The 17,144-nt window shown below is 41.4% G+C and overlaps 5 protein-coding genes and 1 long non-coding RNA gene across 13 annotated transcripts in view; 3 read left to right on the forward strand and 3 right to left on the reverse strand.

The window, feature by feature from the left end:
• Positions 1-1,121: 1,121 nt before the first annotated feature.
• Positions 1,122-8,536, reverse strand: LOC135160062 (dynein axonemal intermediate chain 4-like). Of its 6 annotated transcripts, none has more exons than XM_064116230.1 (6): positions 8,084-8,536; positions 7,525-7,998; positions 6,912-7,441; positions 2,814-6,525; positions 1,961-2,295; positions 1,122-1,349 (listed from the first exon to the last, which is right to left on the reverse strand). In XM_064116230.1, exons 1-4 carry the CDS (start codon positions 8,369-8,371, stop codon positions 5,694-5,696), a joined length of 2,124 nt encoding a protein of 707 aa, XP_063972300.1. In that variant the 5' UTR covers positions 8,372-8,536; the 3' UTR covers positions 1,122-1,349; positions 1,961-2,295; positions 2,814-5,693. The 6 variants fall into 6 exon arrangements, with proteins under 6 accessions (XP_063972300.1, XP_063972299.1, XP_063972298.1 ...); XM_064116229.1 differs by having other exon boundaries at positions 1,961-2,343; XM_064116228.1 differs by having other exon boundaries at positions 2,668-6,525.
• A 343-nt stretch (positions 8,537-8,879) lies between these two features.
• LOC135160095 (E3 ubiquitin-protein ligase RNF185-like) lies at positions 8,880-10,848 on the forward strand. The gene is made up of 5 exons (XM_064116277.1): positions 8,880-9,033; positions 9,233-9,391; positions 10,150-10,281; positions 10,362-10,534; positions 10,645-10,848. Exons 2-5 carry the CDS (start codon positions 9,243-9,245, stop codon positions 10,740-10,742), a joined length of 552 nt encoding a protein of 183 aa, XP_063972347.1. The 5' UTR covers positions 8,880-9,033; positions 9,233-9,242; the 3' UTR covers positions 10,743-10,848.
• Positions 10,849-11,223: 375 nt separating this feature from the next.
• Positions 11,224-12,218, reverse strand: LOC135160102 (selenoprotein M-like). Its single transcript, XM_064116287.1, has 3 exons — positions 12,077-12,218; positions 11,887-11,957; positions 11,224-11,515 (listed from the first exon to the last, which is right to left on the reverse strand). The coding sequence occupies exons 1-3, from the start codon at positions 12,161-12,163 to the stop codon at positions 11,341-11,343; spliced, it is 333 nt and encodes a 110-aa protein (XP_063972357.1). The 5' UTR covers positions 12,164-12,218; the 3' UTR covers positions 11,224-11,340.
• Positions 12,171-14,851, forward strand: Prp19 (Pre-RNA processing factor 19). Its single transcript, XM_064116249.1, has 5 exons — positions 12,171-12,308; positions 12,728-12,877; positions 13,009-13,478; positions 13,709-14,436; positions 14,597-14,851. Exons 1-5 carry the CDS (start codon positions 12,290-12,292, stop codon positions 14,739-14,741), a joined length of 1,512 nt encoding a protein of 503 aa, XP_063972319.1. The 5' UTR covers positions 12,171-12,289; the 3' UTR covers positions 14,742-14,851.
• A 175-nt stretch (positions 14,852-15,026) lies between these two features.
• On the reverse strand, positions 15,027-16,302 carry LOC135160104 (uncharacterized). Of its 2 annotated transcripts, none has more exons than XR_010298503.1 (3): positions 16,164-16,302; positions 15,926-16,051; positions 15,027-15,517 (listed from the first exon to the last, which is right to left on the reverse strand). It is a non-coding gene; the product is annotated as an uncharacterized LOC135160104 (long non-coding RNA). The 2 variants fall into 2 exon arrangements; XR_010298504.1 differs by having other exon boundaries at positions 15,826-16,051.
• A 106-nt stretch (positions 16,303-16,408) lies between these two features.
• LOC135160060 (SWI/SNF-related matrix-associated actin-dependent regulator of chromatin subfamily A containing DEAD/H box 1 homolog) overlaps positions 16,409-17,144 on the forward strand; it is a 117,121-nt gene continuing 116,385 nt past the window's right edge. Inside the window, exons 1-2 of one of the 2 annotated variants that reach the window (XM_064116222.1) lie at positions 16,409-16,707; positions 17,043-17,142. In XM_064116222.1, coding sequence (XP_063972292.1) covers positions 16,692-16,707; positions 17,043-17,142 — 116 coding nt within the window. In that variant the 5' untranslated portion in view covers positions 16,409-16,691. Of the gene's footprint in view, positions 17,143-17,144 lie in introns of both variants that reach the window. The other variant, XM_064116225.1, reaches the window with a different exon arrangement.

The raw sequence follows: 17,144 nt of genomic DNA on the forward strand, positions 1-17,144 counted from the left end.
AGTGATTAACCCACTCCCGTTTTTGCGTATTCTTAATTTTTTTTTTCTGACTAATGACTCTAGAGAGCAATTTTTCTCTGGCACTCAAGAATTTCTCATGTTCTAAGAGATTCATTAATTTCATTTGAGGGAATCGTTATTAATTGATGAAAAAAAGAAATTTCTTTAAATTAGGTCTTACATTTGTAATTATCTTGTTAATTAATTCTTTTGGAGGCAGAAAAAAAATTATTATTATTGGAATTTAGTCTATGAAAGATGCCCACAAATTTCCCCTCAAAATGAATAAATAGGATTTTTTCATGATTTGGAAATTTCCCAAGTCTCGTGAGATTCATTAAGTTAATCACCTTGGTGAGGAATAAATCGAGGTCATTGATCTCATAACCAAATCTGCTGTTTCTTCGCGTTTTATGAGTTCGTCTGGCTCTCCGATGCCGATGCTTTTCATGGACACTCGGTGTTGTTGACTCCCTCAGCACTAAACTCGGCTCGGAAATTGCCCTCTTCATTTTTTCCTTTGTTGCCTCTTTGTTTTTGCACTTGAGGAAGTTCTCCAGCTGTCTGCTGGCTACTCTCTCGCTCTCCAACGACTGCAATCAGAGGTATTTAAATATCTGGATGGGGGATAGCGGTTCAACAGCGACATTGTAGAGACGCGACAGCTTTTATGACACGGAGTGTCTAATTATCCGAGCGGGAGTCGTTTTACAGCTAAATGTCAGACAATTTTTTCAGTAAATTAAATGTCCTAGAAAAAAATATAGATTCTTAACTTTTCCGGGAAATATCCCCAAAGACGACTCGGTAATGGCTCATAGGGTTTGTTTCTGGAGAATTAAATTTCCTAAGAAAAGTTTCCTAGAGCTTTTAGACTTCAAAGCGTTATAAAAGCTGTCGCAAGAAATATTTCTGGAAATAATTACCATTTCGAGTTTGTCAATCCCATTTTTCGTGAAATCACTGCTTTTTATGGTGTCATCGGGCTTCAGGTGGCTCCTGGAGGAACCAGTTGTTTTCTTCCCGAAGACGCTGGGATCAGGCTCGACGGGGTGCTGCTGACCCCGCAGGACCCATGTCAGGGAGATCTTCGGGCGCAAGTGGGCACTGCTGCGCTGACCCATTCTCGGGGGTGGTTTCGAGAATTTTACCACTGGTGGCAGGAGACAGCCTGCCACCAAGCCCACACTCTCCACCAAGGAGACATACACTGATTGTTCATTGTTTCGTTTCTCTGTATATTATTTACTTCGTTGTCATATCGACGGTAAAATCCAGTGGTTAAGTAATAATGTGAGATACGTTGAGTCGTCTCTCAGTCGAGTCTCTGATGTGCAATATATCCGAATCTAAGGGAGATAGTGGAATTTTCGTCATTACGTTTTTTATGGAACTCAATTTGCTCTACACAAAAGGTCATGATAAAAATTTTGCTATCTCCCTAATATTCCAAGATATTCATTAAAAACTGATTAATACCCAAAACTGACTCAGCTCGGTTTATCACTTCGCTACTCCATGGAGATTGTCTGTTTTTCTTAATTATCTTGATAGGGAATGCCTCTAGAAAAAATTGTACGTATTATTTTTTGTGGGAAATTCAATTCTCTACAAAAAATACTCGGTCGATTTTTTTCTGAACCTTTTCCTTATCGAGATAATTTTCAAAAACATAGATCGAACCCCTCAAAGTTCCCGATAAATTCGTTCGCATTCGTCGCTCGACATGAAAAAAAATTGAATTTGACTCTCACAGACACACAGGCCCCGGGGGAATAATGCTTAACCCCGTTGACCCTGTGACGATGGTATTTCAAATTTTTTTTTTTACGCTTGAACCTGGCAATAAGAGCCAGGCCAGGGGGCTTAATTATATCTCCTCGGACTGCGAATTATCGTACACGCTACGTGAATTTTATCGCACCCATATCCCCTCCTCTCTTTACTTTCTCATTTGTACCTTGACTGGATCAGACGGGGAATTGATCCTGACGTTCCAGGAAAGATCCTGAGATCCATCGGAAATAATAAAATTTTGAGTGTTGCGGGGGTGCAACTGACTTTATCGCGTTTCCGAGAGGGTTTGGGGGAAGATCCTTGGAGAATATCTTCTAACGAAAAGCCGAACGGAAGTTGTGTAGTCAAGAACTGCCTATGGAGGTAGTAGAAAGCTCACAGCCTGTGCCCTTTGAGTAGATCCTGGAGAATCTCTTGTGGCGAAGAGCGAAACGGATGTTGCACTGTCGAGGACTGCGCCAGGAGGTGATACGACATTCACAGTCACGTGGACATCAACTGCGGATAGACTCGAATAAAGTTTCTCTCGTTGTCACTACTCTGTCCCTGTCAATTAAAACATCTCCAAAACTATTAAAAATCATCGAGGAGTTCAGAACTCAGATCATATATTTTTCTAGATAATAAATCCATTGTCTTATTGTTGATAAGATCTCCCAGCGGTGCATGTGTTCTCTCATAATCAAATCATTTCAATCTACTTAAAGAAATAACACGGTTTCGAGAGTTGGAACTCCCAGAGACATGAGTAAGGGCTATTTAATCGTCGTAAAACCCCCTTTATTTCCTCACGGCGCGTCTCAATGATTTCTCAATGGTTTTCGAGATGTTTCGAATGGAAGTGAGTCATTTCTCCAGAAAAAAAATCACTTTATCAACTCTTTCACATTCGAAGCACGAAATTTCACATTCAGAATGTTTTTACGACGAAGAACTCATTGGAATCACAGTTTTTTCGTGAAAGGACAGGCACACGCGACGAAATAAATCCCTCGAAAATTAGTGGACCTCCTCACCAACGCATGGGACCCAATGCAGAGGGGCATAGGAAGTCGAGGTTGACACTGAAAAAATAATATTTCAAACTGAAAAATTTTTTTGTCAGTAACAAAGTGGGGAACCAAGTGGTTATTGATATTTCGAAAAATCTTGAAATATCCAGCGAACACTTCGAGGACTTGAAATAGACTAGTTCTTCCGCGGTTGGGATGATTCGCCTGCACCGTTGGTCGGGGGTGGGTAGCGGTGAAGGCAGTGGGGCGATTGGCCTCCAGCTTTCCCGCGCAAATACCCCACCACCAATGGCATTATTCCTCCTGGAGTTTTAGCGTAATTGCGAGACACGCTCGGTGCTTTACCGAAATGACAGTGGTGGGGAGCTGGGATACTCGTACATCCTCTTTACGAGTTACTTACCATTACATCGGGTACATGAAAATTTACACATTCCAGACACCATCATTCCTGCCTCCATTTTTTCCTTTTTTCTGCACGAAGATAAATTTCCTGCGAAAATTCTACCCCGAGTGGTGAAAACAATTATCATCCCTCATTTCCCACATTTCTGTGGATTATCTCTACATTTTTTAAACAATGATTTACAATAATTGTCTGTGTGGAAGTGACAGATGAATTGTTGAAACAAGACCCACCGATTCCCATCGAGATATCTGGTATATTTGTATCCGTTCATCAGTTCACGTCTGACATCTTCCGATAAGCAAATTAGAAAATTAAAATGCTTGACTCCAACTGTCCAGGATGTTCCGCCCTCCATAGACTCCATAAATAACTATAAAATTCATTGTTGAGTGCTTTGAAACTCCGTCTGGTCCATGTAACCCCCTCCCACCCCCTCTGGATCCTTAATTTCCCCTCTTGTCGAATTACTCGCAAAATGAATGAGCGAGGAACGATTCAATTTTCGATAATTCTCGGTAGAGAATGATGCAGAGGAATGGAATAAGTCCGGAATACCGGGGATTAACGTGTGTGAGTAAAGGACGGAGAAGATGAGAAGGTGGAGATTCTTCAAAGATCGGCATCTCCTGGTCGCACGCTCCGGGCGCACGGGATATTTCGGCCGGATTCTTCGGCTTCCACGTTCCCATCGCCGGGTCAGGGGTCACGGGACCCTCCTCCCTCCCTCAACCCCTTCTTCCAGCAGAACTGGCCAACATTTTTCAGATGATTTTGACTTTATCGAGGAGTTCTTCGAGATGAGGGATTGCTCTGGAATTCAGCTCGTCAATTAATCCATCATGCAAAGATTTTATTTTTATAAATTGGGCTAATTCAAAAAAATTCTTAAATTGATTTTCCACGGAAATAAATAGTTTTTGAACATTTATTTCAACTGTCCAGCCACCTGGTGCAATGATTGACCTTATAATCAGCGTCCGCTATTGGCTCTTCGATAAATCAATAAATAAATAATTGAATAAATAACTTCTCTCCTTGTGGGGGCGATACGCAGTCCATTTTTTAAATATAAATCTGGAACCAAAGATGTCCATGAAAATTCACATACGATACCGCATACAAACACTGCACTGGGGAATATCCAGAGAGAAGTGATAGAATCAGCCGGATAAATCCAATTTTCAAATAAAATAACAGCAGCCAGAGCCCTCAGGACCTCCAAATATGCCCATCATCAAGACGAATGTAAAAAATGGTTATTTTCCCCTCGCAAACTGTCTTAACACCCCGTAAAATGCAACAGCTAACCATAATCCATATCCACCATTACTCTTAACGGCAAAACATAACGTTGGAATGGGATACGAGAAGGCATTAGCTACAACAGGCCACTCAATCGCCATTATCCCATCCCCACGCGTTTTCCTCATCTCCCGAAGACTCTTAAATCCCCACTCCAACTATGTAACACACTGTATCTGCATTACGGTGATTTTTATTTATGTTTTATATCCCCTTCCTCTCCCCTCTTTGCATCGCATCGTGTACAGGTGATAAACATTTCACGGAGATTGTTTTTCCCGGTAAACATCAGCGGTTTAAGCGTTTGATTTGTGTTCCAGCTCCTCGCGAATCGCAAAGAAATAAAGATAAAGACAGAGGAGTAAAAAATGTTGGTTTATCGATGGAAGTAACCGCTACTTGGATCCACGGATTTTTTTATAATGAATTATGCGTGAGGAGATGATGATGGATAATGGAAAGGGAAAGAGAGAGTTGAGGAAAATCGAAAATCAAGTGATAGCGAATTTCGATCAGGATCGAACAGGAGAGACGGAAGGATCAGCTCACTGAGCTCTTCTGTTATTTAGGGAAATCTGGACGTTCATAAATTTGTTTAGAGTACAAATTTGAGATAGTAATAGCAATAGTAATTCTGTTATTATTGTCTTATTATTTTCTTTCATAATAATACACATTGAGAATAATGAAATTAGAAAAATAGCGATAGGTGGAGAATGGGTTGTCTTGAACGTCAGACATAAATCATGCGGCGAGTGGTGGTTGGGGGATGAGTGTTAGTGGGAGGAACGACTTCATGTCGACTGTATCATAAATTAATGCCAGAGTATGTTTTATTGGGGGGTAATTGTGCATGAAATGAGAATATTTGTTGGATGGCTGAGGTTTCTCGGAAATAGTTTGAGCATGTCTATTTCGATTGACGTTTATAACATTATTTTTACCGGCATTTCTTGTAGTTCAAGTGAAAGCTTCAATTTATTAACGGAAGTAATTTTCGTCAGATGTATGTTTTTACTAAAACATATAATAAAATAAAAAATTAATACGCGAATACCTCTTTAAATTATGAACGAATTTTCCTTCGTAATGTCATTTTTTTCTATAAATATTGATAGATAGTTTAGTTTACTTGATTTCCTCTGTAAGTACCAACAAATTTTCCTCATAAATCATTCGAAAACTTTCAAAAATTTTTTTTCCAACTCCACTTTTGTAACCAACGCCTTCCGAATCGAATTTACTAAAAGTTCAACCTGATTGAACGGCGGGAACGGCATCCCCTCGAGCTGGTACACAAAGACACTTCCCGATATATCAGCAACCACTAGCTGATCTCCACTCCTGGTGAACTCGAGAGCGCAGAGTCTTCCACCAGGAGTGAGCGTCACCGAGGAGGGTTTATAAGTTCTCCTCTTGATATCCCAAATTGAGATCTCGTTATCAGCACAAGTTGCCAGGATCGTGGAGTTCTTGGGGCTCCAGGCGGCCGCCCTTACGCAGGACATCCTCGTAGAGAGGGTGATAAGGGGCTCCGTGATGCCCTCGGCCCAGATCCGTGCAGTCCAGTCAGCCCCGCATGTCAGGAATAATTTGGAGCTGAATGGAGAAAACTCGAAGGCATAGATTGGCCCATCATGCGCCAGGAAGCTGTCCACGTGGTGATCGAGGTAGTTTGTCGAGCAGGTGTGGACGCAACCCTCGTCGGAGCCTACGAAGTAGCCGTCAAGTTTCTCAGGATGTCTTCTTAACAGTACAGCCCCAGGATTTCGGCGGATCGAGATGTCGACCTTCTCGCAGAAATCCTTACGAGGAACTCCAGAGATCTCCGCTTCAATCCTGGGTATACGCATCATCTGAGTCGAGGTGAAGTCCTCGTGGATCGGATAGCACAGAATTCGACCGTCCTGGGTGGACGTGTAGATCTGCTCTTCGTAGTCCATGTACTCGTCCCCCTGCCACCACTGGACTTGCCATTGTGGGGAGAAGAGACGGAGTTTGTCGCTTCACGGAGATGTTTACCATCAGGTGCCACAAAATGGTGGGACATGAGATAGATTGACACTTTAAATGACAACACGAAATCCACGAGAAAAAAATTTTTGTAACGAGCGTTTTGCGGAGCGCATTGAGAGCTACGGAAGAGATCGGGAAATTGATAGATAACAAGGTGGAAATAGTAAATAGGTACAATTTCACCGAGAGCAAAAATAATCGACCTTCGCTTTGAGTCAAGAAATCGCATCATTTTCCAACGAATTTACTGTGTTAAACGACCCGGACAAAAGTCGTGAACGTGTAATCACTTAGATGATTAAGCTACTAGAGTTAGGATTAAAAAGCAATTAGGATGGGATCTTCGGACCTCTCCTAATCTATTTAATACTCACGTCTTGCTGTCCCGCAAAACAGCCAAACTCCTACTGCTCACATCGATGACTCGGAGACGTCCGTCGTAGAACCCCACAGCCAGCTGATTGGGCTTCGATCGACTCCAGTCGAGGTCGGAGATTGCTGATTCGAATCGGTAAGTCCTGTCTGGTTGACTCGGGTTCTTCATGCACCAGATGAGCAGGACACCATCACCGGTTGTCTTCTTGGAGCCGTAACCAACGGCCAAAATATTGGGGTTTGTGTAGTTCCACCTGAAGGCAGTTACCGGACGATCTTTCGTTGCTGAACAGGAGTGCGTCCACAGGAGGTTCAAGGAGTACGTGAACTTCAGGTCTGGGCTACAAGGGTCACTCTTCAAGAGACCCTTGAACCGCTTCTGAGGAATTATGAAGAGATTGCTGGCAATTATCCTCTCCATTATTTGAAGAGCATCTTTGAAGGACGATTTCTTGCTGATTTCGGCCAGTTGAGCTTCCGGGCTGGGGGTCGCTGGGGTCAGCGAGAGCTTTGGAAGCTTGTTCCTATCCTGCAAAGTTTGGATATCATTACCTATCTGACATGACTTTATTTCACGATTCGATTCGAACTTTAGGGCTTGCAAATGTTTACCGGTGTCTCTTCCACCCTCTGAGCCCCTTCCAGCTCGGCATAAGTGTCATGAATGACCCAGTTATTGACCACAGTCCCCTGATTCATTCTCCTCTCCCTTCCGAGGTGTGTCGACCTGGATTTAACGTGGACCCTCCGTGTCTGTGTCTCGGCTTCTGCCAGTTTCCTCTTTGGTCCACCCTCCAAGGTAAGCATCTCGTACCTCTCGTTCTCTTGTTGCACCTGCTGACCCTCGGGAGTGTCCAGGTCTGCAGTCAACTGCGGCATCTCGAAGATGATCATCGTTTCCGTCTCCTTCAGGAGAATCGTCACCGTCTCTGGGAATTTGGTCGATGCTTCTTCAAATTTTGGGAGACAAAATGGTGAGGGAGCACGAGACTCGTCACCAAGTGACACAATTTCCTGGGTTGCAATCAGACTTTCCATTGTCTCGTCAAGGGGGGGAATAACGGTTGTATGCGTCGGAGATGGCTTCTATGGAATAATCAACAACGAAATGAGAAAAAAGAACTGAATAGTGACAAAACTGACTCCTAAAAGCATATTTTTACTCGATTACCGATACGAGTCCGGATATGCTGGATCGCAGTGCGGCGGAGCTCAAGGACATCATGGATTCACTTCCGGTTTTCAGCATTCCAATAGTATCGTACGCTGTTAGCCGATTTTCCTCGATTGTGGGATAAAAACGATGGGTCAGGAGTTTTGGAGTGACGTCGAGCCCATTCTCGAAGACTTTGAGGTGTTTTCGTTGCTGGAGGACAGAAGTTAGAGGCTTCTGGGGCTTAGCTTTGGAGGGACGTCCCCTCGACATTCTTCGGGAGACTAGACTGTTTGCCTGGGCCATTGTTTGATCGATACAATTGACTCGATACTTTAGTTAGCCCGACAAATTTTCGTGTTTCTTCATTTTCGTGGCGTGATCATTAGTTATTTGTTATTGATAGGCATTTGTTTGCCCAACTGATTAAATTTTTTTGTCCTCACTCTCCTCTACTTCCTCGGCGCCCCCAAGAATTGCTCGTCACTTCAAAATCTCTACTTTACCACCCACCGATAACCCTCACCGCTAGTCACAAAGGCAAACCCCCTCCACAATCAATAGGCGCACTTGGAAAGCCCTGACAACCCCCACTTCCTCACCCAACACCCAAAAAATCTTAACCCACCCGAAAAAATTTTCTCCACCCTTGTGAGAAATCTCCGAAGAATTTTTCGAAACTCCTTAGAAAGCCCTGGAAAACCTGTGACGCTAGTCAATGAACTTTGGCCACGTAATCTTGTGTTAAACTGTTCCCCGGGGGCGTGCGGGGGGCATCAAGTATGACCAGGAATCGACGCAAAAGACATTAGTGTGTGTTGTTCTGTGCACGTCAGTAATAATACGGCGGGGTTCGTGCTTTGATAGCTATTTTCTTGGACACCTGTTTTTTTTTCGCGATAGAGCTGACGAACAACAGCTGCTGGAGACCTAGTTGCCTGGACATTGCAGACATACGAGGGGAAATTGTGAGTGATTCCACTGATTTGGGGTTTATTTTATTATGTTGGGGTTAATTCGACCTCTGAGGCAATTACGATTGCGATGACCCAGTGAACGGTCACGAGGGAGGGGGCAAGTGCTGTCATGCATGAGGACAGTGATGACTTTATGAGGATGTCAGGGGAGTTCTAAGGGCCTCGGGTAATGGGACTTCTGTGGATTCAGGTCTGGGAGAATGGGGACCGTGGAGGAACAGCCAGGCCCTTCCAAGCCCAGTGATCTTGGAGGGAAGGAAAAGGAGAGGGATGACAGGATGTTCGAGTGTAATATTTGCCTGGACACTGCCAAGGATGCTGTTGTCAGCATGTGTGGACACTTGTTTTGGTGAGTAGTTATTTGTGGAGGAGAGTTGGTGATTAACGAGCGTGACATTTGAGAAGTGACACTTCACTGAACACAGTTCGTTGTGAATTTCCACTTCGAGCAGAGGAAATAATGTTTCGTTTGTGATGGGCTGATGGGACAGGGAAGGATAATGGCACCAGTAATGATGGAATTTGCTTTTTTTGGTGGTCCTGAGCTTCTGAGAGTAATTGCTTAATTAATGGCCTTCTTTACATTCCAATGACTCGAGATTGAAGGGGTCACATTGAAAAAATGACTGTTCACGTGCAAAAAGTTTTTGTAATCCTCAAAACAACCTCTGACGTTACCAGAATACATCGTCCGATCACGAGATATTACAGATCACAGCAAAGTCCCCTCGCAATTTCCCCTTCCTCTTCTAATTTCACCTCCGCATTGGAAAGGTCATGATAAATTCTACAACCGTTGATACTTTTATTCGTCAGTTGTCTTGGAAAAATATAGTATAGTGGCGTGATGTAGAAAAAAAGTGAATATTTATGGAGTTCCCAGTCACGGACACGATATCTTACACATTGTCTCTTTTCTTCAGTATGCTATAAGATGCCTATCTCGTACGGAACAATTCGTTTCCGGAAATAAATCCACACTTACAATCGTTTAATTATTGATAAAAAGGGTCTGAACATATTTCCTTGTAAAGCTGCTCATTAGTGAGAAAATTCTCGTATACTTATGTATTTATCGTCATTTTTAATTTATTTATTTTACTCCAGTTGGCCATGTCTTCATCAATGGTTAGAAACAAGACCAACGAGACAGGTTTGTCCAGTCTGCAAAGCAGCCATTAGCAAAGAAAAAGTTATTCCACTCTATGGAAGAGGTGCAGCCAAGCAGGAGGATCCCAGGTAATTAATAATTCTCGAAAAGAACATGAAATACAGAATGAAAGGCTTTACTTTACTTGGATTATTCTTGGGATCCATAGAAATAACGTTCCACCTCGTCCCGTGGGCCAGAGGACAGAGCTAGAGAATTCAACGGCCTTCACAGGACTGGGATTTGCGGACGGAGGGTTCCACATGTCCTTTGGCATCGGAGGATATCCTTTCGCCTTCTTCACGTCGTCGCTGAACTTTGGAGAGACTCGACCAAGTGCTGGTGAGAGAAACTGATAGTTTTTTTGTTTTCGTGCTGGACTCTGAGGGTTGGCTGGCCTACTATTTCTATTCATTACTCATATTGTTCATCACCATTATCATAATTTTCAGTACCCAGAGGGACTCCCCAGTCCGACGACGACATCTACATTTCAAAGATATTCCTTTGGCTGGCAATAATTTTTATCGGCTGGCTCTTAATGGCGTAACCAAATCTTCCTCGCAATTATTCGATTTACACATATAATACACTCTGCAACAACTGTATAATTCCCAATTATTTCATAAACAAAAATATATCCAACGATCTATCGACTTGAGAATTTCAAAGAGACGACAACCAACTTGAGCTGTATATATCCAAGGTATTCGAGGTCTAGGGAGATCAAATTAACTTAGAATATATCTCCCAATTCTAGCTTTAAGAATAATTAATTATAAGAGATTTCAATTTTATTCGTTGGAACAAATTCAATGAACTTGTACGTGGGTTTGTGTACATACTATAAGTAATTGTTGGCGTCAAATTTTCATTTTATTTATCATCCAGGGAATCTAATAAATACACTGAAACAGTAATCAAAAATGAACTTGTGGATTCAATAAAGAAATCAAATGAAATAGTTGGAGATGTTTGGGAAAATTTTTTGAAGTTTCATCTTCAATTAGTCAATAAAAAAAACGTGAAAATCGTCAAAGCAGATTGAATAATTTATTATAATGTGTCAGTTGTCTAGAAAATAAGATACAAAAACGTTTTAATTTACTGGTTGATTAGTTTTGAGGAGGTGCTGAGATATATTTGATTTACATCTCGTCTTTAGAGTGCTTGCTGCGAATGAATCCCTTCCTCTGGAGTAACTCATTGCACTCTTCTCGAGTGAGTCTGGAGAGCTGGAGACGCTCTACCTCCTCGTTGTGTTTGTCATACAGGACGAGCTCTGGTGGTGCTCCCTGAATGTGCTTGAACTCTGTTCGATCACTGGATATTAGGTGTTAAGGATATAAAATTTAAAGGTGGCAGGGGGCTTGCTAATTCTATGTGGCTGCCAGGACGTGAGAGAGGTGCGAGGAGTAACACCAAAACTCCCTCATTAACATGAAATCTTCCTCATTAACAGATTCATAAAATTTGAAATAAAAAAAATATTTTTCTACTGAAATATCTCGGAATCCGCAGAGTGAATTCTGACCAAATTATTCTCATTTCAAAGATAATTGTTCAGGCTTCAAAATGAGCTCTGCTTCATTAAAATCGCCCCACCCAGTGCTCAAATATTTTCGATCAACTAAAAATCAATCTCACTTGTCTCACTTCATTCATGCACCACAAAATAATCATGTAAAGGATACTAGAGCGGCAAATCTTCGTTTATGAACTCCTTGACATCAGGAAGACGGTTCAAGGAACATCCAGAGCAACTCTGAAACAACAAAAATCGTGAATATGTCGCGAACACAGTCAATCACTCCAGATATCGCGAATTAACCTAGAACTTCAACCCCAAAGCTTAGAATCAATAGCAATGACGATCATAATAACCTCAACAATTGCATGCACGTAGGCACTACCGCTAGCCGAAACTCCAGCACAGATCCCCAGGAGAACAACAACACAAATCCCCTTCATTTTTTATTTTTGCAATTGTTTGAACAATTATTCTATTCCACTCGCCACCCTTCAACCAATGAGATTGATCTCCTGCGACGCCACCAGCATTAGAACAACGTCACAAGCACCGACAAACGTGGAGCAATGGCGTTCTCATGTTCAAGTGAGTTTTTTCCATAATTTTATTGCTTTTCGAGATTAAAAGATTTTTGTGCCACTCATTATTAATTTTTCAAAGGCTTTTCAAGAGTTCGCGAGGAAATAATTATTTTGTTTTGGCGTTTTGAGAAGTATTTGGGGACCGGTGGGTCGCTAACCTCAAAAAAGCGTCTGGGTCATTTGAAAAACATGAGAAAAAATGTTGCAGTACGGCTTTGGTTCAATTTATTTATATATTGTTGTTATTTATCTTTTTTTTGGTGTCTGAAAAATTTATGACATGCAATTCATGAATTTGTGGGTGGGAATGGGGGAAGGAGTCTGTTTGAGAGGAAATGTCAATAAATTATTGAAGACGTTTCGGATTTCTTTTTGTTTACCATTGAAGATGTTGGTTTAATTTATCGAGAGGTTTTTTTTCAGTTTCAAATGAAGTGCCAGAGCACCCGGTCGTCTCTCCAGTCTCTGGGTGCATTTTCGAGAAGAGATTGATTGAGAAATATGTTGCTGACAATGGAGTTGATCCCATCAATGGGAAAGAGCTCACTATAGAGCAGTTGATCGAGATTAATGGTAAGTTTCATTGATTTGTGATCGTTGTTAATAATTCTTGATACCTCGGACGAGACAGCTAAATTACCAATTCCAATGAAAAATATCCAAATAACACAATATTAATGTCTACTCTCTTTTCTGTTCACCAGTGAGTCCAACAGTAAAACCAAAGCCCCCAAGTGCCACTTCGATCCCAGCAATTCTGAAAATCTTCCAAGACGAGTGGGATGCACAGATGCTGCACGCATTCACTGTTCGCCAGCAGCTTCAGACATGCAGACAAGAGTTGTCACACTCTCTGTATCAGCACGATGCAGCTTGCAGAGTGATCGCGAGACTGACGAAAGAGCTGACAGCAGCCAGGGAGGCTCTGGCAACATTGAAGCCCCAGGCTGGCATAGCTCCCACTGCCATACCCCAGCCAGCAGTGGCAGTCGAGGCTGGAAGTGGTGCTGTCCAGCCGACAGAGCAAGCTGGTATCACTGAGGATGTCATTCAGATACTTCAGGAGAGGGCGACGGTCCTCACACAGGAGAGAAAGCGAAGGGGAAGGTCCATTCCTGAGGATCTACTCCCGGCTGAGAGCATCAGAAGCTTCCAAACACTTGCTTCACATCCGGTGAGTGATTTATTATCTTTTAAAATTTTGTCCAGTTGTAAATTTTGAGTGGGAGAGAATTCATGAGGAAAAATCTGGGGGTTTCGATGGAAATCGGCGATTTATCGGGGGAAGGAGCGGGTTTAGGAGAAAATGTCTTTAGACATTTTCCTGGAGAATTAAATTCCCCTCGAAAAAGGTCAAGATATATTTTTTCGTGGAAATAATAAAATCTTAATCGTCTACTCCAGGGTCTGCACAGTGCATCAGTGCCAGGAATCCTTGCTCTGGACATTCACGGTGCTGATACCAGTAAAATATTGACTGGAGGTGCTGACAAAAATGCCACAGTCTTCAATAAAGACACCGAGCAGGTGGTGGCTATTTTGAAGGGACACACCAAGAAAGTAACAAGGGTTATTTATCATCCTGACGAGGATGTAGTTATGACGGCATCTCCAGACTCGACGATTCGCATTTGGAATGTGGGAACCAGCCAGACAACTCTGCTGCTGAGGGCTCATGATGCCCCAGTCACTGGATTGTCCCTTCATCCAACTGGGGATTATTTGCTCAGCTCTTCCCTGGATCAACACTGGGCTTTTTCGGATATCAGGACTGGGAGACTACTCACTAAGGTCGCTGGCCCAGGCAGCCAGCCTCTGACCACCGCTCAATTCCATCCTGACGGTCTGATCTTTGGAACCGGAACTCAGGACTCTCAGGTGAAAATCTGGGATCTCAAGGAGCAATCCAACGTCGCCAATTTCCCTGGACACTCTGGACCCATTTCTGCGATCAGCTTCTCAGAGAACGGATACTATCTTGCGACAGCTGCTGAAGACTGTTGTGTCAAGCTGTGGGATTTGAGGAAACTGAAGAACTTCAAGACTCTCCAGTTGGACGAGGGCTACGAGGTCAAGGATTTGTGCTTCGATCAGAGTGGAACATATCTTGCTGTTGCTGGATCTGACGTCAGGTAAATTCATTGTCAATTTTGATTGACAATTTCAAGTGATTTTATTATAGATCTTCATCACATTGACTAATTCATTAATTTGAGTAATTTGTAACATTTAATGTCTGGAAAAATGGTCAGGCTCATCATAATGAATAATTTTTTAATTTATTAATTTCAGAGTTTACTTGTGCAAGCAATGGCAGGAACTGAAGGTTCTCAACGACCACACAGCAACAGCAACGGGAGTTCGATTTGGCAGGCATGCACAGTACTTGGCATCGACAAGTATGGACCGAACATTGAAACTTTATGGACTTCCGTAGAATGATACTTAGTTTTTCCTCATTATTATTTCATTTTTCGACGCATCTACGATTAGTATTAAGGTCCATAATGATAATAAAGATGTCAACAGTAACAAGTAATTAATAAACCATTGTAAGAGTTTTAAAATTTTCCTTGAACAAATTTAAATATAATTTCAGAATATTTAAAATGAATTGTCTTGAATAATTCCATATGGGGAAGTGGCTAGTGAATTAATTGCCTTAAATCTTCAATATCGCGAGATTGTTAGAGTGAATTTCAACGATTTTCCCTCCATTTTAAGGGTTGTTTCTTAGCTTTAAAATGAGCTTTGATTCGTTCAAATCGCATTGTTCAAACAAGAAATATTGAAAATTTCATGAAATCCACATTTTGTTTTTGTCGTCGATTATTAGTTATTAATCATTATTCTAATTAATTATTACCCATGATTGATGGTGAGCATTTATGGCAATTAGGGATAATTAGTAGCACACAATTTCAACTACAAAAAGTTAATTGAATTCATTATTACATGTTTTTCATTACATTAATTATCAACTCTTAATGACGTCGATTTATGGCCACTAGTAATTATTAATACTAAATAATTTTAATGTCAGAAGACTTGATGACATTGATTATTGATCATTAACCGTTATTAATTCACAAACAAAATGTTAAACGGTTCCTAGTTCAAATTCCCACTGCGCAACTAGCCGGCGCCGAGTCAAGATGGCCACAGATCACCGTTGTTGTTTGAGGTAACGCCGGCGTTTGTCCTACGTATTTCCTACAAATAGAGAGAAATCAGCGAAATAAGTAGAAAAAAAACGGTAATTAGTGATAAGTCATTGACGGCGATGTTTTTATCATGGAATTGAGGTAAATTATTGTGTATTTTAAACACTAGGGCCGGTGGAAAATCCACCAAAAAAAAAAGTAAGTTAACGGACGCAATCGTATGCGCAAGTTTTCCGCGCATATCGAAGATGGCCGTGAACCTGTAGTCCCGAGCTGCGGCTTTGGCGTGCGTCCTACGTATTTGCAGTAAAATCCCGGTAAAATTAACTCATCTATTATTAAAAAGACAATAATCACTCAATAATGATGGCTGGCAACGATTTCATTATTGAATTGAGTAGTATTTTTCTGTATTTCAATCCATTTGATACTGAAAACTAACAAAAAAAAAAAGCACCTCTGTGCCATTGCGCAGTCTGGTGCGCACCATCAAAATGGCGACAGCTCTAGTGCCGACCACAGGCGCCCACGTTCCTCTCAGTAATTTCCCATATCAATGAGAGTAAAACCAGTTCAGTCATTACTAAAAAAGCAATAAATCATCAATATAATTGGAGAGTAATAACTACATCATGGAATAGAGACGTATTTTTGTGTGATACGAGCAATAGAACAAATAGAAAATTGGCCAAAACCTCGTCGGTCTACTGCGCCACTTCCTTGCGCACATGTAGAGATGGTGGCTGGCTTCTACCTTTAAACGATCTTTCTGGCACTCACTGCCTATTGAGAAAAACGTCAAACGAACCACTAGTGAGCAAAATTAATTAAAATAATAATTTGACAATTAATGGACGATTTGAGAAATGATTCGAAGATTATTCTGGCACTCACATATCTCACTACGATATGAAAGATTATAATTTTCAACAAATGACTTTTGAACATGACCAACGGTTTTTTGACTCCGTCGGTAAAGCAGTTAGCAGGCTCACTGCTGGTAACATCGGAAACGCTATAATTACAGAAACCTACTAATAGACAAATTGAGTATTTTGGAACATTTAATCGTGATTATGGAGTATTTTGAGTGCCTCAAAAACTAACTATTTTGTGGAAAAAAGACGAATTGTGAATAAGACAAATTTTGATTAGTGATTTATTTTTTGTGAAAAGTGTACCTACAAGTTGTGTGTCTACCGACGTGATAGTAAACCCACGAGATGGTGTCTTTCCCGCGTAAATCAATTGTTTGTTTAACAATTTAACGAAGTGTAAAATGTAGTAAATTTTTATTTAGGGTCATATAAATTTTTTAAAGTGTAAAATTTTTTTTTTCGTCATGTTTAAAAGCTGGTATTCATTCTACATGCTTTGTTTATTATTTTTCATCACACCGTGTGGAAAAGTAAAATTTTGGGCACGTATTTACGTGCCCAAAACATTCCTTTTTCCTCACGCTGTGGTGAAAAAAATCACCGCTCGCGGGTAAGTGTTTTTTCGTGAGTGCAATGGTTCAGTGAGTCAGTGTTTTTAAAAATAGTGAAAAAGGTCATTTTTTTTCTGTTTAATAGTGAAAATTAAGCAATTGTTTAGTGTTAAGTGTGAGTGCATACTAAAAAATGGATTAGCTGAATGCAGAGATAAGGTAGCTGTTCTTATCACCCAGCACCGGT

The sequence above is a fragment of the Diachasmimorpha longicaudata genome, chromosome 3, assembly GCF_034640455.1.
Source record: "Diachasmimorpha longicaudata isolate KC_UGA_2023 chromosome 3, iyDiaLong2, whole genome shotgun sequence".
Taxonomy (NCBI): domain Eukaryota; kingdom Metazoa; phylum Arthropoda; class Insecta; order Hymenoptera; family Braconidae; genus Diachasmimorpha; species Diachasmimorpha longicaudata.